Below are 23,296 nucleotides of genomic sequence, written 5' to 3'. Positions count from 1 at the left end.
ACTTTTTTTTGCTTTATATGTTATTTTATTAAGGTGTCACTCCAATGACTTAGTTTTTAACTATACGAGTGACACCAAACCTAATTTTGTAATCAATAACCTAAGTTATCAATAACTTTGTAATTTTTTTAATTTTATAGTTAAATAAACGGAATAAAAAAAAAGAGAAAAAAATGCTAGTAGATATCATACAGTTTTTCACATTTATATATTTATTAAATAAAGTTTAAAAAATGTTTATGTCTTTTACTTTTACAAATTCTTGTAGCAAATTATTCTATTTTTCTACTATTTGATTTATGAAAGAACTATGTTGACCATAAGTTTTTTGCTTTGTTGTATGAATGTTCTTTATTTGTGGCCTAAAGAATTAGTGTTTTCTGTAAAGAATATATAAAGAAAACTTCAATCCTCCATATTATATGGAGGATTGTACCAAATAATTATATCTAAGTTATAATAAGTCTGTATTGTTATATAATAGCACCTTCTAATCTTATATTTTTCAGTGTAAAGAGATTGATTTTATTTAATCTGTGATAAGCATTCTAGTTTGAGGACAAGTTAGTATAAAAGCAAATTTCTTATCAAGATGCATATTCAAGATAAGGTCTAACTAAGGATGTAAGTTACAATATTATATTTCAAAAATTTAAATTGTTGTAAGAGTGATATAATTTTGAGTTTGCTTCATTGACTGTATAATTTATGTAGTAACTTCATTTTAAGCTATTTGATTCATACACACCAAGATTTTATCAACAAAATTATTAAAAAAGTACTAATTTTTAGGTTTATTTTTTCCAACTTTGCACTTATCGTTTTTTATTTTTATTACCATTTTTTTGCTATTCATATGATTTAATACATATAATATTTTGTATCATCCACGGATTGTTTGCATTAGTAATTATTTTTTAACATTATATAGTTAATGTATAAAGCAAATAGCAAGGATCCAGGTACTGATCCTTGAGGAACACTACTTTAAACATCCATCCATTCAGACCTATTTTTTCTTGTGCTACTCCTTGTAATCATGTTTTCAAAATAGAAAATTATTATCATAAGTCAAGTTGTCTATTTATTAAAAATATCAATTAGTTACCTAAAAATATTAATTAAAAAAAAAATTTATATCTACTACAAAATTGTTTTACTCAAAATTTTTGTGTTCTTTGAAGTATTTCTTTTATTTTACCTTTTGTAAAATTTACCAGATCTACTTGCACATTTTAAGGCTAATTTAGCTGTTTTATCACATCTTAGTTGAGGACTAATATCAGTCTTAATCATCACCGCAAATAGTTAACGTTGCAACATGTTTTCCAGAAAACTGTTATCTCTATTCATAATTATTTTTCTAATCTTTTTTACAAGAACAATTCTTTAGATGTGTTTTATTATTCTAAGAAATAAATGCATGAGACTTTAGAAATTCTTTAACATCATCTTTGATATTGGTAATTCTACCATTTCACTTCACATGCATGGATCTGATCTTATTACTCTTCCTAAGAATAAAGTAGAACTATTTACATGTAACATTTCCTTTAACCTATCTCTTAAATATTATGGTTACACTCTACTTTTCATCCCAAGGAAACAAGGTTAAGTTAATGTTAGACATCCAGTTCACTCCTGCTTCTGTTGCTAAAGTTATTTCCTGCCTAATCTTACCTAGAGCTTGTGATCCAGATAACATTTCTGTCACAGTTATATAAAAGTGTTATTTAAAATTCTCTTCAATTTTTGTTCCTTCTGGAAAATAGCATTTGCGGTTCCAATTTTTTAAAAATTGAAAGTTTTTATTTTAAAAAAACCTCTCTGACTATCATCCATGCAGTTTTCTTACTTTTTATTAGCAAAATCTTTGAATCCTTAATTAACAAACTTCTAATATCTCATCCTTAGTTCATCAAATAAATCCCTTACAATAGATTTCAATCTTTTTATTCTATTGCTGACTTTTTTATTGTGCATTATATAGATGTGGTGAGTCAAAGTTATTGCTCTTGATATATTAAAGGCTGTAATAAAAAAAAATTAAGCGTAAGAAAACTCACAAGCTGTTTCAGAAGAAAGATCAAATTTAAGATTGGTTGCTGGTTCTAAGCAATCAAAAAGTGAAAACATTTTGTCAAGACATAAGTATAAAGTTGAGTCATCAGCAAATAGAGCCTCTGTATATATAAGATTGTCGGAAGATCATTAATGTATATAAGTAACAATGCAGTATCAAGGATACAACCTTGCAGTACCCCAGAAGTTACTGGAAATAAAGAAGAGTGTTGGCCTTCAAAAATGATATTAACACTGTGGTTAAAAAGAATTGATTTTATAATCACAAAAACTTTCTCAGATACACCATATGATGCAGTCTTATGAAGAAGGCAGCATGCCAAACTTTATCAAAAGCTTTTGATATGTCAAAAGCAATAGCCCTTGCCTCGTCACCTCTATCTAATGCACGATTAAATAATTCATTTACAACAGTTAGCAAGTCAGCGGTAGTACAAAACATTTCCTTTTGTATTTATCATGTTTTCATAATCATTCACTAATGACTTCTTATGGAAACTACATATAGAATCCATTGATACATTATAATCCTACATATAGAATCCATTCATAGAAGCATCTGCTATGGTTGTGCTCATCATATTCTTGCTCTTGATTTTATTTTCCAGTTCTTTTTAATGAGATGTTCATTCAGCATTTATTCATTCAGCAAAGTCATATCCTTTTAACTTACATTAAAACTGTTCCCTTGTGCTTAAAAAGTTTCAACTAATTTTTTTCTGTGAACATCGATGCTCCTGTCTTTATGTTTTCCTGATACTTACCATTTTTTAAGTTTTCTTTTAACTGCTCTCATGCTCTTTAGCATCTTTGTTTTTATGCAAACTTAATGTGCAGCCTTTTAAAAAGTGAATTTGTTAATATTATTTTTTCATTTTGTCACCATTACCACCATATAATACAAATTTTATACAGTCTTCAGTGTGGTACAATTTTTAATGCCTTACCAAAGTCTAGAAGTATAATATCAACCTGGATATTATTACCAAATGTTTTACTTACAAGATCTAATGTTAACTAATTTGCGTCATACAACTTTATTCACAAAACAATGTTGAATTATAATCAATTTTTTGTCATTAGTTTTATAAGCATATTTTAATTTAAGTTTTTTTATTTTTAGAAATTTTTCATTAATTTGGAAGTATAATGGAAACTACAGAAAGAAATAAAGAGTTATTATTTTTGCAAGATCAAGGTAAGTAATATTTTCTAGTTATAGTTTATATAAATAGCTTTCAAGTTAAAGTACTAATAAAAAGCCTCAAGTTGTAAAATGAATAAAACTTGCTAATAAACATAAGTTTCTTTTTTATGAAGTGTTTTACTTTAAAATGCAGTCCTTGTATGTATGTCTTGTAGTTTTGTCTGTACAAATTACTTATTAAATTTATATTTAAAAGTAAATAAAAGTTACTTAAAATAAACAAAAAAAAATTTGAATTTGACCAGTACAAAGTTTTTATTTTTATTCTGATTTACCCCCAAGGCTGCAAGCAACCACTATTAAGTTGGGAGTTACTAGAAAAAAGAATAGTTATTGAGCAAGGAAATGGTTGACTTAAAAAGCTGTAGGTTATATAAGTCAGGAAAATACAATGAGGGAGGAAAGTTCCAAAGGGTTGAAGTTCAGGGAAAAAAACTAGATAAATAAAAGTTTTTAAAACTCAACTGAAAATTAGTTTTTGTTGATGGAATTAGAGATAATAGCTTCTTTGAACAATGACCATGGTAGCATTATAGTATTTGTAGAAATAATACTATTTTTAACTGGAAGTTAAAAATAGTATTACCTTCAAGGATGATTTTAATGATGCAGTTAGAAGGAAATGATTTGATAATCTCAAAAACTTTCTCAGATACACCATACGAAGCAAGCTTATGGAGAAGACCAACATACCAATCATTGTCAAAAGCTTTTGATATGTCAGTCTCTCTGCTTTTATCTAATGCACAATAAAATCTTTCATTTACAGCAGCTAGCAAGTCCCTAGAGCCAGAGGATCAAAAAACTGTATTGACTGTCCGACATTAAGTTATTTGACTCAATATAGGATGTGAGAAATTTGTTGATTAATAATTAGAGGGGTTAGAATGTTCTCCAGAGTTTTTAAAATTGGAACAACAAATGCCATTTTCAAGCAAGCAGCAAAACAAGACTCAGTCAAGCAGTTATTAAATAGTTTAGAGAGCATTTTAAAAAAAGTTTATTTCTTTAAAAATAGTTCTGTCTTATCTTTGAAAGAGGTAATAAGATTAGTCCCATGAATGAGAGATGTAACGTTAGACCTCTCCTTGTTAATAATGCTGTTGAAGATTTTCTAAAAGTCTTTAGAGCATAACTTTTGAGATAAGATATGAGATTTAGTGAACTAAGAATAGTTTATTATTGCAAGAAGTTGATGTAAAAGCACCTATTTATATTAATTTCTTGCAATAACAAGTAGCTGTTTGTTCTCAAGAGAGTTGTTCTTTTGAAAAAAATGATTACGATTAGATATAGCAGCTGCACAAGAAGGTGAAAACAATGGAGTAGAATGAGGCTTGACTTGTAACTGATGAGAAGGAATAAAAGCTTCCATTTTTGCCTGAATCCAGGAGGTTATGTAGGAGGTGCATTTTTCAGCACCATCAGAGAGAAGCGGAGAGAGAGAAAAGACATCAGCTCTAGGACTATCACAAAAATTACGAAAAGAATCCCAGACAGCTTTAGGGTAGTAGTAAGTAGTGTGATGATAGGGTGAGTCTGAGGAAAAAGTACGAGATTAAAGATTTATAGAGATCATTGCATGGTCAGAACCATCGTCATTTATGGAATAGCCCTAATAACAAAATTGCATTGTTAACTTTTAAAACAAATTGTACTAATAAAAACCATTGAAGCGTCATTTTTTATTTTGCTAACTTCTTTTAAAGATTTCAACAACTTTTAAAAAAAGTTTTGATGACATAGGGTATTTATATATAAATATAACAACATAGGGGTCAAAATATAATAACATAGGGTGTAAAGTAGGGTTTGCCAAAACCCAGAAAACTTTTAATCCCAGAATTATTAAATACAATCGCAGGGCTATTTTGTGACATTTAATTTTATTAGAAGTTTCAACCTTTTTACTGTCTAAATTTATTAATCTATATTTAATAAATTTAAAATAAATAATTTAGATTTGCATATTGCCTATCCTTATAAAACTATGAAAGTATAAGAATATTGAGACCCCGCTGGAGCAAATCCTTAAAAAGTACCAACTGCTTTTTTAACCGAAAAAAAAGTCCTCAAAATTGCAGCCCCTTGAAATCCTGACTAGCTATTACGTTTGTAAATCATAGGAGAAACTTCTTAACATTAATCAATCATTTAAAACGAAGTCTGTAAAATCATAAATTATATGTAAAGGTGGTGAAAGTTAACTTATATAGGTATGGTTGTACAAATAGTACATTTAGGTTAAATAAGTGGGAAAAAAAATCTTGTAAAGTTTTCTATTTAAAATTCATCCAACAATATTAAAATATAACTTTTATCCAAAAATGTTGCAACAAAAATCTCATTAACAATTATCACAGTATTATATATTTTATTTACAAACACAATATAATTAAGAGAAAAGCAAAAGTAGAGACAAAATCTCAGTTTTAAAAAATAAATATTATGTATATATTTAGAAAATGACATATATTATGCTAAAAACACAAATGAAAAGGTGTTTTTGATAAGATTTAGATTAAGTGCTAAAAATTGATTTTAACTAGTAATCTTTATAATAGCTAATGAATTTCTGCCCTAACAAATTCCACAAAGAAACATCAAAGTTAATTTTATCTATAATTATGCCATGTGGGGTCCATACAACGAAGTATATAACACAACACTTGGTAACAGCCATTTATAACATACATTGGGTGTAATAACTATGGTTGGATTTAAGTTTTACATCAACACCCTCTTTAATTAAATTAAATTCTTTTGGTGTAGTAAAGTTAATTATGTAAGGGCATTTCACCTTGATACAAGCTTTAGAATAGCAATCACATGACATAATTCAATCTGGGCTTGCTCCAATATGTTCATAATCCAGGTAAAGTCCACATTTATTTAAAGTAAGATTTTTATGTTATCCTTTTGTTTTTTCTTTAAACACATTCACTGCTTCAACTTCCATTGTACAGCCATGTTTCACGACCGGAATATTGGGGTCAGTAAAGTTCAGCCCTGAAATTATTTGGTTGAGTGATCAAAAGTTGTGGTACCCATCAACAGCTTTTTTAATTTTGTCCATAATTGTTGCTACTTCATGTGCCTTAGAGGCAGTTATAACGCCTTTTCGACAGTGATACCAAACAATTCATTTTTGTTTTGACCCTGTGTTAATACTTCAATTCGATTTATATTCTCAACTGACATGAACTGAAATTCAGCGCAGGATGAAGAGGTAGAAATTAAATTGTTTTGGGCTTTGGAACAGCAGTAAACTAAATACTCTCTGGAACAATTTTCTCTAGAGCAGAAGCTACATCATTGATATTTAATAGTTGTACCATATTATTTGATAAAGGATTATATTTCTTTTTTTGTGTATCTACCAATTTTCATTTTTTTTTTTGATTTTAGAAGGTGCTACTTCTTTTTGAGATGGCAGCCATTCATTTGAAGTGCTTGTACATGCAGGGTTTGTTAGCCCATTTTTTACAGCAGCCTTCCCTCAATACATTGCTGCAGCAACATGATTACAAGTTTGACCCATGCCAGTCATGCATTTACAATGGCAGGCTTTTATTTTTGCGCTTTTTTATAATACCAACCACAGTTTATGATATGTATCATTGATAGATTGTGATCTCTGACATTCTGATTTAAATTTACAGTAACTACTACCTGTTAAATTAAGATACTTAAGAGGCTGAAGCCAGGAAGATTTATAGTAACTGTATGCTTTTGAGTTTTTATAGTCACTAAAGTCTTTACTTCCGAGTTCTGATGGGTTAAACAATAAGTAATTAAATAGATCTGGATATAACAACATTGGCCAGAATGACATACCTTCTTGTTCGTCCATCCAGCCATCAAGAATTTTAAATGGATCAGGTATCTGCATATCGTCTAATTTTAGTTTTAAATTATATTATTTTTGTAAATTCGCTTCTACTTCTACTGCTGTTTTTATTGGTAGAACATTGTTTTCCATTGCAGCAAAGACACGAGCCACTAATTCTTCTTTTTTACCATTTAACTTTAATCCCTTTAATTTCAGATAGTTTTTTAACTCTTCAACTTTCATCTTTGAAGTATCATTAATTTTATAGTAAATATTTATTTTAGAAGTGTTAGTTAGATGTTTATACTTCATTTTCTCAAGTAAATATTGTTTATTATGAATAACGGAAGTATCTTTTTACCCCTCCTATTAGAGTCCAGACCTCTTATAAAATAACTTTTTTTAAATTTCCTCAATCAATGTATTGTTATAATTAAGTATATAATAACTGTAGTTATTTTGCAGCCAGGAATTTGCATTAACTACTTTAATTCTTTATCATTTTAGTTTAGTCATTTGTTTTTATAATTTTCAAATTTTTTTTTTAAAAGGTATTTATTTTCCAGCATTAAGATATTAATTCAGATTTTTTTGTTTACTATATTTTCTTTATTCATATGGGTAATAATTTCAAATTTTTCTTGCAAATGTAGCATACATTTTTTGGAAATATTATTATAGGGCGGCACAGTTTTTAGAACAGACCAGTTTAATTTAAAATTAATGTTTTTTTCGTTCGCCTTCGGTCAAGCCAATATATTGTTTGTCAGGATTATTTTGTGAGGAAACAATGCATTTGTAAATAATATTTTTTGATAAGGATTTGTCATACATAAGCATTCAATTTTTTGTTTGCAATTACAATTTTCAGTATTTTTTTTATTTGAGAAATTCATTTTTATTAATCAATGCAACATTCTAGCCTTATATAATTTTTTCTATATTTTTTACACAGCTGTAACTTACTTTAATAGTATTTTTATTTAAAATTTTGTGCAATTTATTAGAGGGAGGGAAATGTTTGTCTGTTAATTTAAAAACCATTTACTAATATTTGTTGGAACATTTTTGTTTTACTGTGGGTTGAACCGAATTATATTACTTTTTTTATTTTGCTTTTTTGCAATTTTTATTTCAAATTTTAGCTCAAAATTTTTTAATCTGCTTTTTTAAGATTATCTTCATGCATACGGTTACAAGGGACAAATGAATAAGTGTGAATTTCATAAATGCGAATCAGTAGCAAAAACTGGCACAAGTGCAAACTGGCGTAATCCACTGGCATAAATAAGCCAAAAGTATTTGCAAACATTAAGCAAACTGCTATAAGTGCGAGCTGGCATAAGTACGAAGCAGTCACAAAAACTGGCATAGGTGTGAATCAGTATAAGTGTGAACATTAGTGTGCAATAAGAATTTGTAAACATTGGCATAACTTTCAGTTTGCACTTATGCCAATGTTTACAAATTCTTTTGAAGCACTTATGCCAGCTTGCTCTTTGCTAGTTTGCACACTTATGCTTGTTTTTGCAACTGCTTTGCAGATTTTTTATAAGGCTCATAAGAATTTTCCAAGAGTTTAAATGTGACATCAAGAAATATCACAATTTTTTAACTACTATTTATTTCAATTTGGAATCCAATATTTTTTAGAATTTTTTAAACAGTTTTTCCGATTTTGTCAAGTTGAGGCCTTGATTTTTTTTTGCATTACTATTAAACCATCATTGCGATACAAGCCTAACACCCACTGTCTTGGGGCTCTTGGTTGAGTAAAGGCTAGAGATGGTGTCACAATAAAAATACCCATCTTGGGCAGACGTTAAATGTATCCAGCTACTGTCTTGTAGAAGGCAAAGACTTAAGGGGTAAATGGATATCTGTTAAGGTAAACAGATATCTATCTGTTGACCAGCCTCATACTTCTTCATCTATTTGACTGGCAGAAATGTTTTTATAATACATTATTTCAAACTTATTATGTTTAATGCTGGATCTTCTTGACTCAATGCATTAGCTTTTGGTTGTGTCTCTGTTTTTATGACTAGGCAACTCATTCTATTATCTCCTAAAGAGAGTGCAGCACTAAAACTTAGTTTTATGGCTCTGAGGCTGGCTGGTAGTCAAGTTTTCCGAACTCTGTGATAGCTCTCAGAGAAGCTGATTCCATCAACAGCTGTAAAATATCTAAGTACTCAGGGTGTTAGCCAGAAAAAAAATTCATACAGCGTTTTAGCGAAATTGGGAATTTAGGTGCGGCTAAAAAAAAAAAAAAGGTCATTACATTCTGACATTTAAAAAAGTAGATACAATTTTTTAGATACAATTAAGTTTCAATAAAAATTTTCTATTTTTGCTGGGTTATTCATAGGAATATTCTTCTGTTTTATTTTTCAGGAAAATTTTTATATTTTATAAATGTTTAATTATAATTATTCAACTTGTTTCATTTTGAGCAATTTTCGTCAGTTTTCATTTTTAAATTGCTTCTCTCCTTTGTTTAATATTGTTGAGAAACTAGAACAAAAGACAATTGTTTGCAGTTTTAATGAATGAATTAATATATTTATTTATTGAAACTTTGATCTACTTTAATTGCGTAAATCGCTTTTAAATACTATTTTAAATGGTTTAAACGATTAGTTACATATATTGTCTTCTTTTATTTTTATTTTCATTTTTAAATTATAAATGTAAAAAAAATGCTAAATAGTGTTTAATTTTTAACAAAACATTTTTGACGATTTCCAAGATCCTCTTGTAACTTTTCAACTTGCTAAAACAACTTTTTAACGACAGTCAATAGAAAAAACTATACATTATACTTAGGAATGTCAGAATTTTACAGCTTTTACGAAGGAAAACACTAAAAAAAAAATTATTATAGGTTTGTGAAATCCGTAAAATTGTAATTTTTGTAAAATCCAGACGTTTGACAACCCTAATTATATGGAAAGATTTCGAATATTTCAGATTTAAAATACTTAGTATTTTAGAACAAAAAATTTTAAAATAGTTAAAAAATTTTTTTTAACTTTCTCACATAGGTAATCGTATTATTGTTCATCATATTTTATATTACAATTTTTATCATAAGATAAATTCAAATAGTAAAAAACTTATTTAAATCGATAGCTTTTAAATGAAAGTTAAGTTAAAGTTTCCGAAATTTTAATAACCATTTATTGAAAAATTGGTTGGCTCGCTAATTTCCGTCAAATATAATGCTACTTTTATTTAAATACTCTGTGTAGTTAATGTGATTTACAAATTATTCGAATTTATTTATTTGAAATTGGCATGATTTTATAGGCGTATTATGTCCAAACAAAAGCTGATGTTATATATTTTTAGATGTTATATATTTTTTCGCTTCAGGTTTTTTTAATATATGAAAAGTTTTTCTCTTTTTTATATAATTTTCTAATCCTTTTTACTACCCCTAATTGTGATTACAAAGAATACCATTTTGGAGCCTTTAGATCACTTTCGCTCATCGGCGTTAACATGAATTTATTTAAAATCTTTTGAAAAAGTGCCTTAATTTATTTTAGATCCTAGTTCTTATCGTTTCTGGCCTATTAGCTTTATATAGTTGTCAAAATACAATATTTCTATCAAGTTTTATAAAGAATACAAGAGTTCCGACCAAAAAAGAACTTGCAATCAAGAAAAAGCGCGAATAAACGTTAAAAGTTTTTAATCTATGATGTTCATTTTACCTAAAAATCGTATTTATTTAAAATCTTATACAAATTTGGACAAGCGAATTAGGATTTTAGGAAGATTTAGAAAAAAAAAATCTACGGTCTGGGTTTTTTCGCTTCAAATATTTATATTTTATGATACCGAAAAATTTATCATTTTATTTTTTCCGTCTTTTCATGATTCACATACCTGATCATTTAACGGAAATAAGTAGTAGTCAACAAAATATCATACAGACGCTATAGTATTTTAAAATTGCCTTAACTACATCGAGTAAGTAACAAAGACATTTAAGGGGCAGATCGATTTTTTTCAATTTACAAATATACATTAAATATCTACGTAAATTTTGAATTTGTAAATTAAAAAAAAATTAATTATTGTAATTATTGTAAACATTGGTTAATAATTAATAATATTATAATATTATTTAATTATCTTCTTTTATGTTTTACATAAATATAACATATACAATACGTTTCATTGCAAGTTTTATTTTTTATTTTTTTGTTGTTGTTATTTTCGGTTTACTTTACCAGCTAACTTATTTTACGGAAATTATTAATAAAACTTTTAATATAAAAACATTATTAACTTATTTTATATTATAATAATTAGTAATATGCAAATTTTATTTGTAACTTTCCTAACTTAAGATAAAAAGCAAGAATGTAAATAAAGAGTTTTTGAATAACAAAAATAAACTAATAAAATAATTTATTAAACGTATTGAACAATTTTAACTGGAGAATAACTGACGTCAATTAATAATTAAAAACATTTTTTTTTCAACTTTTGAATGAATGATCTTGTTTATTTAATGTCGACACCTTTTTTCACATTAAAAAATCGATCTTAATTCTTAAATGATTAACTTAATTCATTTCCTTGTCGCGCGTACTAATTGCAATTTTTACTAGTCTAGCGCAACAATTTAAATCTGAGACTGATTTCATTTTTTTTTTACCATGATCTTAAAAACCTTTGGGAATTTTAAACCAATTAGGAAACCGCGTTATACGCGACGCCATCAGGCTGGCTAACACCCTGGTACTAAAAGTCTCTGTCCCTGTTAGTACTTTTGGTGTGCATTGTGTAGGTAGTGCTTTATCACGGTAGGTGAAGAAACATACTAGATCTTACAAAAAAATAAAAATGACATTAAAAAAATAACTTTACTCAAATTCGAATTATATAATTTAGTTAATAATTGAGTATAAAATATAAATTCGAAAACCCTAAACAAAAATCTTTTATGGTTTTGGAGTTAAGAAGTTTTGGAGTTAAAAGTTTTCTTAAAGTCGGGGTAGGTGGTGCCATGACCCTAGAATAAAGTTTTTCTGCAATGTTTAATTAGGCAAATAATGTTGTCTGTAATTTCAGTGTGGGTTTTTCTAAATTCTATTGTTTTATTTAAAATTTTTGCTGTAATTGTACACATGTACGGAAAAAAACACATCTAAACTTTTTACAGTATTTGTGTTAATAAGTCACTGTGTAATAAGTTTAATAAACTCACAACAAGAGGTAATCCACTGTTATTCAGGGTGGTAGCCCTCTCAGCTATCAATTTTAATTTTAAGTTCACAACAAGAGGTAATCCACTGTTATTCAGGGTGGTAGCCCTCTATCAAGAGAGTAGACAATATCAGTTAAGGAACGAATTTAGATTTTCTTAAACAGGACAATTGGCCAAAATTGGGTGCCGGTTCACACTCTCAAACAATTAAAGACGTTCATAATTGGTGTAGCCAGCTTTCTAACGCTTTTTTGGAACTCTTTGAACGCGTGATAAAACTAGAAACAACAAAAACTGAAAATGACGAAAACATTAAAAATCTGAAGACAGAAATAAATAAAGCAGCTGAGTCAAGCATGTCTATCAGTGACTGGTCGCTTATTGTCAAACAGGGTATACAAAAAAAGAAGCCTACAGAGCAGCTGATGGTAACAAATGTAGCTATTAATGGGTTAGATGAAAGAAAAAGAAGAGCAAAAAATGTCATTATTTATGGAATCAACTAAAGAAAGCATAGAAATGAAATCAAAAGAAGACGAGTCAAAAGTAAATGAAATTTTTAAGTTCATAAATCAAGAGAATGTAATACCAAAATTTGTTAGACGACTGAGATCTAAAACTAAAAAACCAGGTCCGATTCTTGTTGAATTAGCTGAGGATTTTCTTCGCAACACAATATTAGCATCAGCTAAAAAATTGAGAAGTAATGTCGCACATAAAGATATTTATTTATAGTCCAGATTTGACTGAGGCTCAGAGACTCCAAGATTTTAACCTCAGAACTGAAAGAAATAAAATGAATCAAGCAAGACCGGACAATGACCCCTTTTGGTATGGCATCCGTGGCAATAAGATCATCAAATTTAAAAAGAAATCAGATCAATAATTGTATACATAATTCAGTGTCAGATTGCAATGAAATTAAAAAGCTGTCATGTTTATACCTATGCTACCTCTCTCGATAACAAGTTAAATGAGTTTAAAGTGGTAATTGAACAAAACAAACCAAATGTAATTTTTGTGACTGAGACATGGTTTAAAAGTGATTAAGTTGTAAACATTGAAGGTTACCATCTGTACAGAAAAGACAGATCAGGCGGACGAAAAGGCGGTGGTGTTTGTTTATATATAGACAACTCATTAGACTCCTATGAACTAAATGATGCTGTTCTAAATCCCTGTAAACTAGAACAAGTGTGGGCAGTTGTTTATTTTGATAATGATAAGTATTTACTTGGATGTATCTACAGGCCAAATGATTTTTTGGATATAGCAGAATTTGATGTGGTTTTTGGCCTGGCACGCAAATATATAGACAAAAATAAGTTCAAAGACTTACTTATCATGGGCGACTTTAATTTCCCATCAATCAACTGGTTAAATGGCTGTGTTGATGCAATTTCAAATGAGAATGGAATTGAATATAATTTTACAGATATTTTAAATGATAATTTTCTTTATCAGCATATTAACATACCAACTTTCCAGCTGTCAGATGAACAACTTGGGAGCACCTTAGATTTAATCTTTACAACTCAGTCAGCAAGTGTTAATGAAATAGATTCAAAATTTGTTCTAGGAAATATAACCAGAGGCCATCTTATAATATGTTTCAGTTTCATCTTGTCTGATAAAGCAATCCGTGACAATAAAAGTAAGCGAAGATTTAAGTTTGCTAATTCCAATTTTAAACTAATATCTGATCTAATTTCAAATGTTGACTGGATACAATGCTTCAGTAACAAAAACGTCCAAGAAATGTTTGATGAACTGATTTTTTATACTGAGGTGGCATGTAATCATTTCACTCCAATTAAAAAGACATTTAACTCTTTCAAAATTAGACCAGCCTTAGAGAATGGTAAACCTGTTGATGTTATCTTTTTGGATTTTTCCAGGGCATTTGACACAGTGCCACATAAAAGATTGTTGCTTAAACTTACAGCTTATGGAATATCTGGTCTGACAATACAATGGATTAAAGCATTTTTAAAAGAAAGAAAACAAAGAGTTGTGGTAGGCGAAAATATATCCTCTTGGGCAGAAATCACCAGTGGTGTGCCACAAGGGTCAGTAATTCTTAAAAAATCAAACCAAGCTGTATGCAGATGACACCAAAATTTTGAATGAAATGCTTTCCAGTGCATCAACTCTTTCTTTGCAATCAGATCTTGATTTAGCTTTTAAGTGGACTCAAGACTGACTTGTGAAATTTAATATTTCAAAATGTATGGTCATGCACTTTGGCCGGAATAACAAAAAATCATCCCTTTATATCAATGATCAAAAGTTAAACATAACAGAATTTGAAAGTGATCTTGGAGTAATCTTCTTAAGCAATCTGAAATGGAAAAATCATGTTATAAAATGCGTAGGCAAAGCCAACCAAATGTTGGGTTGGATTAGAAAATGCTTTTTTTGCTTAGATAATAGACTGCTGATAATACTTTATGTTTCTTTTGTGTGGCCACTGTTAGAGTTTGCAGTACAAGTTTGGTCACCTATTGGAAAGGGAGAAATTGAGTTATTAGAAAGAGTTCAACAGTTTTAACGATTTAGAAACAATCAAAAAAATTAGTATTCAACAAACTCAAACGAGAGGTCACAGCTTTAAATATGTCAAAGAAATCATTAAGCAAGCCTGTCGTGAAAACTTTTTATTTAATAGATCGGCTAATTTGTGGAATAGCTTGCCAAGCGAGTTGGTTAAAGCACAATCAGTTAACAGTTTTAAAGCAAGTCTTGATTGCTGGATGAGCAGTAATCAAGCAAATTGGCTGTCATAGTGTGTTAATACCACACTCACTGGCTCACACCAGTTACAGCAATTCTTAATACTGATACTAATACTAATTGAGGGGTAAAAATCATTAATATCAAATTGTATATATGTGCATTCATTTTTGTTACTAATATTAGAAAACCAATATATAACATGAGTGGTATTTTTCCACTGCTGCAAATAATGTTGTATATTTTGTCCAATTTAATTTTACTAATGTGTCCTAGTTCATTTTTTGAAAAAATGTATAGCCTACAAGTTTGTTATGAAAATTTGTTATATGATCTTTTAGTGTAATAAATGCTTGCGCTGGTGCAGCTAATTAAATACTAGCTTCTAAATTAATTATTTTAGCAATGTTTTGGCCTTCTAAATTTATCAAATGTTATCATTGGTAAAAATAATGGTCATAATTTCAAAAAAAAAGTTTAAAAAAGACCACCCTAAGTATCCAGCTAGATGTAGAGCAGATGTACTATATTTCAGTTGCTATTTGGAAATACATAGAATAAATTAATACATATAGGTTAAACGTAAAGTTTTCTTTATACTACAGTTTCAAATTATTAAAAAAAATTTTTAAAGACAGAAAATATCTGTAGCATTTTTGCAAAAATTTTTATTATAAATTATTAAATAACATTATATAAACAACTCTCGGAATTAGGAAAAATGAGGTCAGCAATAATTTACTGACCTCAATCTTTTAGAAGTTGGCATCAGGTCGGCAAAAATTATTTGATACAAAGGTCTTACCATAAAACATAGAAACAAGGTCGGCAATTTTTTGCTGACCTCAAACACTTTCAGGTCAGCAGCTAGGAATTAGGGTCGGCATTTGGCAATGCCAACCCTGATTCTGAGGGTTGTATAAAATATATCTTGAATAAAGTCAAGGTGGCTTAACCCCATTGATGGCTCAGCCCCATTAAAAATTGTTGTTACGGCTGTTAAATAATTTGAGTGTCAACTGAATAGACTAATATATTTTCTAAAGTCGACTAAAATTGACTAATACATTTTTGAAATCGACTAAGTTGATTCAAAGTCGATTTAGTCGAAGTATGGTAATAATTTATTCTCTTAAAGTTGTAATAAAAATAATAAAGTAATTTATATTTGCTTTCTATTTTTAATATCAAACCATTTAAATAATAATGGAGGAGAGAATGGCTGCTCTGACAACGGGGCAATCTATTCCCAAACCCCAATGATTTAGGGAACGCCTTAAATAATTGCTATATCAAAAAAAACCATTACACTCATATTTACAATGTGATTGTATAGATTAATGACATTTAGATTTTGAAGCTACACAACTTAATTTTGCCCCAGGGCCCCGAGCAAGCTTGCAGTGGCTCTGTATAAAAGTATTCATAAAAATCACATCCATTGAGTAAACAAAAGAAAGAAAATTAATGGAATCATAATCAAATGTTTAATTAGGTATAAACAATGCTATCATGCTATGAATTAGATTAAACTTTAAGAGAGTAAACAAACAACTAGATAATAGTTATAATAGTACATGCTGTTGTTATTAATTTAAAAAACAAAAACTAAAGATTGAAAAGTTAAATTGAAGGAAAAGATATAATAAGGATTTTAAGATTTTTACTAAACTAAATTAGCTTATAGTCAACTAGTAGGAAGTCCATAATTAATTAAATCGGCTATTCGATTTTTCAAAGTCTACTAATTTCGACTTTCATCTAGTAGGCTTTCAGTCGATCTAGTCAAAGTCAATAACTCTATTAAAAATATAAATTTTTTTTTTTTTTTTGCTTCATTACTTAATTCAATATTTGTATATTCCAAAAATATATAGTTTGTGGTAAATTATATGCTCTATGAAAGAGGAATTTGATTTTTTATAGGCTGCGATAATCTTTTTTATCCTTAGCAACACCTTTGCAACCATGTCAGACTTGCCTTGTCTGTCTATATTATGCCTCAAAAGTCTTAATTTGATCTGCAAGATCCATTCTCTGGTTTTTCTACCTTGTTTTATGGCATTCTTCTATCAACAAGCCAAGGAGTTTGTACTATGCTGACATTTAAAGAAGAAGAAGTGATAATGTTTATTTTGTGTTATGTTTTCATCATTGTCTATCCATCTCAGTCATATAATTAATTGCTTATGTGTTTTTGATGCCTTTATTTATATCTATAGAGTTAATAAATATGGGTAATAATAAAAATAAAATAAGAATAGAAAAAGAAAGTTTTAAATTTACAGCTATTTTATCTTTTATTTACAAAAAAAAACTTGATAGTTGAAATATATCAATCAAGTAAAATGAGTAATAATATGAAGAAAACATTGAAGAGTTTAATGTGTTATAAAAAAAAAAAGATATTTTGATAAAAAAAAGAGTTAGATAAGAAATAACATCTGTTCACTTATCTTCAAATTTTTATTTTTTATCTTTCATTTTGTTTTTAATTTTTCGTAGAAATATAATTTTCTTGCAGTCCCCTAAATTTTTTTATACTTTTATTTGACCTGTTAACTTGAAATTTTCACAGCATTATCTTTAATATTGGAACTAAGTTCTGAACTAAAAACAACCATATAGAGCAATTCTATATAGTTGTTTTTAGTTCAGAATCTTGAGTAATTGTGTTTTTATTTTTTTTAATAACCAGATTTTTTAATGGTCAAATATAAATGTGTGCCATTATAGATTGGTAATGACTTGAAGTTAGACTTTAGTTCAGAACCTACTTTACTACTTTATCTACATGAGGTAAAAATTTGGTTCAAATACTACATACAGGCACTTTTTTTTAGAGCTATTTTCAAAAATTTTGAATAAAAAAATATATTTTTATTTAATCTACCAACACGAAACCTAGTTTGGAGAAACTATTCTAATTTTTAAAGGATTTAGTAGTTATGGGGTTGAGCCACTTTAACGAAGAAAACTATAAATATTTTCAATAATGTTAAACAAAAAAATAATTTTTACAAATATAAAATAAAAAAACCCTCCAAAAATAACCAAAAAAACCTACTTGGTCAGGTTTCTGCTAACCCTATAATAGACTTATTTTTTTAGTTAATTAAGAAGTGTTTACTATTTAAATTATTACATTAATACAGTTATATAACTTTGAATTCATAAACTATTAAATTTAAATTTTTTGCATAACATTATTTTAGCATGGGTTGAATGTTCTTATAAACATTTAGCATTGCACAAACAGACAATTTTGCAGCAATGCTTACTTGATAATTTACTTTGGCTAAAGTTTGATATCTCAACATGTTGTTTGTGTTTTTTTCAGTAACTCGACTATCATCTGTTTTAAAGTCATACCAAACAAAGTATCCTCCAATTTCTGATGTAAAGGTATATTTGTTTTTATGTATGTAGTTAACAATATTCAATAATTTTTTTTTTTTATTCAATTTTATTTAATAAATTTTGTTCTTAATTAATTCTAAATTTTTTGTTTTGTTATCTTTTGTTAGATCTTTAGTTTTCTACAATGTTGGTTAAAATTCTTCACCTTTTTTTAATTTATCTTTTGTTCGTGCAAAAGTCTTATAAATTGATTAAAAAGATTTTGCATATTTAAAAATTTTTACATCTAGCAATGCTATTAGTTAAAATATATTTTCTCAAATTTATTTATTTTATCTGTATATCTATACATTTACTAAAACATTTATATTAGTTATAAAGTTTTTATTTTTTTTTAAGCAGAGGGAAAGTTTTGTGTTCTCTTTTTTTTTCTCTTCATATTTTTTCTTCTTTCTATATTCCACACAGTCTCATTATTTGCGTAAACTAGTATTGATTTTAAGATGTTTTAATGTGCTGTATGATCTAAATATTGAATTTAAAAGTTTTTTGTTGTGGTTATTGCTATGTGTAAACATGTGTTTAGTTTTTATCGTTTATTACATTGTTTCAATTTTTAGGATGAAGTTTGGATATACGATTCCAGGTTTTTCATTTTTTTTTTGGGTTTAATTTTTAATTTTTTTAATTCTAATTCACTCCCAACAAGGCTGCAAGCAACCACTATTAAGTTGGGAGTTAGTAGAAAACAAGGAATAGAGTTAAAGAACAAGAAAATGGTTGACAGAAGACTTGAAAAGTTTCAGGTTGTATGAGTCAGGAAAACATGAAGATGGGAGAGAGTTCCAAAGGATTGAAGTTAGGGGAAAAAACTAGACGAATAAAAGTTTTTAGAGCATGCAGAGACAGATACATTAAAAAGATATGACTTTGCTGAATAAACAGTCAAGGGAGAATGTTGTTTAGTTAATGGAACTAGAGGTAATAGCTCCCTTGAGTAGTGATCATGATAGTATTTGTAGAAAAGAGAAAGAAATACAACTTTATGACAATGGGAAAGAGGCTCAAGCTTAGCAGATATAGCAGGTCTAACCACGTTAACAATGTGTTTTTGGACCTTCTTCTAATGATGCTCTTTCTCCTAAGAGAAAGAGCATCATTAGAAGAACCAGCTTAAATATGACAACATGATTCCATACAGGGATGAATAAGAAATTTGAGTTTGAAATGGAATCAGGAGTAAGTTAATGGTGAGCACAATTGTTATAAATACATAAAAGTTACAAATACATTATAATGTTTAACAAATTATTTTGTAGTATATTTGTTGTTATTATTACATTTTAAATATACTATATTTTATTTAACTATTTTTCATGCTTATTTTTGCACTATTAAATAATTTAAAATAAAATAAAAGTATTTTGATTACAATGCTTAGATAAAAATTATAAGAATAACAAAAGTTTCAAAAATAATATAGATTTTAAATATATTTAATTGTTATTCTTGGTATTATTACATGAAAAGTTACATTTTTTAACAAAAAACAAAAAAAATGCATTTTTTACGTATTTTTATGACAATTTTGATAAGTTAAATTTTTCCAAATTAAATATTATTTTTGAAATTTTTATATAATTTTGCTTATATATATATATATATATATATATATATATATATATATATATATATATATATATATATATATATATATATATATATATATATATATATATATATATATATATATATATATATATATAAATAAGTATATATATATATATATATATAAATATATATATATATATATATATATTATATATATATATATATATATATATATATATATATATATATATATATATATATTAGGGTGTCCCAAAAAACAATATTTTTGAAAAATATATGCAGAGACCCCCTTAATGTGTTCTATCTAATACAGAAACACTAGATTTAAAATTTTTTAGAATAAAAAATATTTTAAGGGGTCCCTCAAGACCCTCAAATATTATAATATGGATATATGAATTTATATAGTTGTGTGTGTAAATATATATATATATATATATATATATATATATATATATATACATATATATATATATATATATATATATATATATATATATATATATATATATATATATATATATATATATATATATATATTTACACACAATTATATAAATTCATATATCCATATAACTTATGGGAGAGATCAGAATTTAAATGATTAAAGCGTTTGATATGTTAAATATCCTTTTTTTTAATTGCGATATGAATAGTTTAAGAAGCTTTATCTTTTTTAGTATGCTGTCTCCTCTTTTAATGGAATATGACCAGCTTATAAAAAGTTTAAAAGAAGATATTGAATACTATAAGGTACTTTATATAGTCTTTTATTTCTTATAGAGTTTTATTTAATTAATTCATTTTATAAATTTATTATAATTAAAGGAATTATTTTTAGACCGAATTACATAAACTAAAAAAGCAAGCTCAAGATGTGGTTCAGGAAAATATGAAGTTAATATATTTTTTATTATACTTTTAATAGTAAATGAATTTAAAATTAGTAAGCCAGTAATCTTTCATAAATAAACTGACAGATTCAACAAAAGTAATTCACTAATGTAAAAAAAAAACTTTAAAATTATTTGATATTTTTTCTTTTAATAATAGCGTAATAGTTTTAATGTGAATACTTTTTCAGAATTTTGCGAAAAGTTTTAGTAGAATTATAAAATCATTAATTATGGTAGACACACATAAAAAAAAAATTGTGGAAACAAGCTTTGTAGTTTCGAGTCAAGCAGATCCTATTTTTAATGGTCACAAGAATTTTTTTGTTAATAGTTTTGAAAATCCTGGAAAAAATTTAAGAGTTTTTTTTTTTTAATGTTTGATGTTTATCACACTTGAATGGTTTCTAAAGAGCCACTAATATCTTATCACTATCACTAATATTGTTTTCTTATAAATATATTGAATATGAAAAAATTTGATGTCAGAAAACTTTTTAACATATATTGCAACTATACTGGATTTTCAAGAAAACAAGGCTTCCTTTAACTTAAAGATCTTCCTAGTGAACAGCAAGAAGAAATAATCTAGGAAGCAAATTTGAGTTTAATTTTTTTTTTAAGTATGACATTATGGAAATGCAATCAAATGCCTTTGTTTGCGTTTCCATACCCTGTTTTGGAGATCAGGACTTATTTTTTTTTTGTATTATTACCACAAAAAAAAACTATTATCTATGATTGAAAAGCTTCTTCACCTTATTCCAACTATTAAATTGGTAGTTTTTTATCAGTATTTTGATATACCTTGGTAAACTTCCTTTACCACCTCTAAAAAGCCTCACCTGACTCAATATAGGATCAGGTAGTTGTCATAATATATTTAAATTGCTTTTTTATAGAAGCGAGTTATTATTTTATAAGTATTATTTTATGTTGCGTTTCTTCTTATTTTCATATTTAAAAAGTTCCTTCGTTACTCTTTTTCTTTGTGAAACATTTTTTTCTAATTTAAAAAATTTAAGAGCTGTACTTAAATAGCTCGAAGCAAGTAATTATAAGAAAAAGGAGTAAATTATAATTAAAACTTGAATGAATGAGTTCGATACTTTTATAATTGTTTTTATGTTATATATGTAATTCAAATTTAAACAAATTTTTATTACTGTTTATTAAAAAAGATTTAATTCAAGTTTTAAGTAGTTTTCACTTTGATAAAGTCGATTTTAGATTACTAAGATTACTTTAGATTACGATTTTAGATACTAAGTTAAAAACGCATTTATAAAAACATTGTGTTAAAAAGTATATTTTATTTTTAAAAAGTTTTTAATTAAAAATATCAAAATTTGAATAGTCTTCTTAAAAAATACTAAATTTCTTTATTTCTTTTTTGTTGTTGTTATATTTTTTAAACAGTTTTTTAATATGCTTTTTAATAAAATTCTTATACTGGTCATTTGAAATTATCAAGATTATATAAAAATAGTTATGTCAAAACGTTTAAAAAAAATCTTTACAAAATTTTTTATTTTAAAAATGGTCACAAAAGCAACATAACAATGAATAAACATTTTTTTCATTTTTTATTTATTGCCTATTTATGTAATACTTATTAAAAAGATTTTATTTTAAATGATATTTTTTACTAATTTTGTTTATGTAACTAAAATATAACCCCCAAAAAAAGTAATTTTATTTTTGCATGAGCTTTATTTTGCCCATGTAAACTGACTAAAATGGCGGGCGATTGCCTACACCCGCCGTTCCTATATATATATATATATATATATATATATATATATATATATATATATATATATATATATATATATATATATATATATATATATATATATATATATATATATATATATATATATATATATATACAGCCCTGGGAATTAGGAAAAATGAGGTCAGCAATTACCTGACCTCATTTTTCCTATTTCCGAGGCCTAATGCTGACCTTGTTCTGTTAGAGGTCAGCATCAGGTCAGCCAAAAATATTTGTACATAGGTTTTTACCATAAAACATGGTCAGAGAAATGAGATCAGAGATTTTTTGCCGACCTAAAACACTTCTAGGTTGGCAGTTATGTCAGCATTGCTGAATGCCGACCCTAATTCCGAGGGTTGTATATATATTTATATAGACTCTTGGATGTTTTTTCTATTAACTGTTATTTTAAATAGAAAAATTAAAAAAACCAAATCAGAAAAGATTAAATTTTAGAAAAATATTTTTTCTAATTTGATAGATTGCTTGCCAAACCAAAACCCTCAATTAATGTATATAAACTTCCTACATGTTTTACCTAATTATCTCA

General features: G+C 27.1%; 1 protein-coding gene across 3 annotated transcripts in view; it reads left to right on the top strand.

The window, feature by feature from the left end:
• The first annotated feature begins 496 nt into the window (after nucleotides 1–496).
• The window catches only part of LOC100213959 (sodium channel and clathrin linker 1), a 94,582-nt gene continuing 71,782 nt past the window's right edge, over nucleotides 497–23,296 (top strand). For 2 of the 3 annotated variants that reach the window (XR_010642078.1, XM_065811316.1), the window contains exons 1-6: nucleotides 497–624; nucleotides 3,206–3,280; nucleotides 18,422–18,486; nucleotides 19,062–19,087; nucleotides 20,754–20,826; nucleotides 20,915–20,970. Coding sequence is in view for 2 of the 3 variants with exons in the window: in XM_065811316.1 (XP_065667388.1) it covers nucleotides 3,232–3,280; nucleotides 18,422–18,486; nucleotides 19,062–19,087; nucleotides 20,754–20,826; nucleotides 20,915–20,970 (269 nt within the window). In the remaining variant the exon portion in view is untranslated. Of the gene's footprint in view, nucleotides 625–3,205; nucleotides 3,281–17,817; nucleotides 17,881–18,421; nucleotides 18,487–19,061; nucleotides 19,088–20,753; nucleotides 20,827–20,914; nucleotides 20,971–23,296 lie in introns of those variants that run through there. The other variant, XM_065811317.1, reaches the window with a different exon arrangement.

This window comes from Hydra vulgaris, chromosome 12 (genome assembly GCF_038396675.1).
Source record: "Hydra vulgaris chromosome 12, alternate assembly HydraT2T_AEP".
In the NCBI taxonomy this organism is placed as follows: domain Eukaryota; kingdom Metazoa; phylum Cnidaria; class Hydrozoa; order Anthoathecata; family Hydridae; genus Hydra; species Hydra vulgaris.
This window is presented reverse-complemented; position numbering and strand designations above follow the sequence as displayed.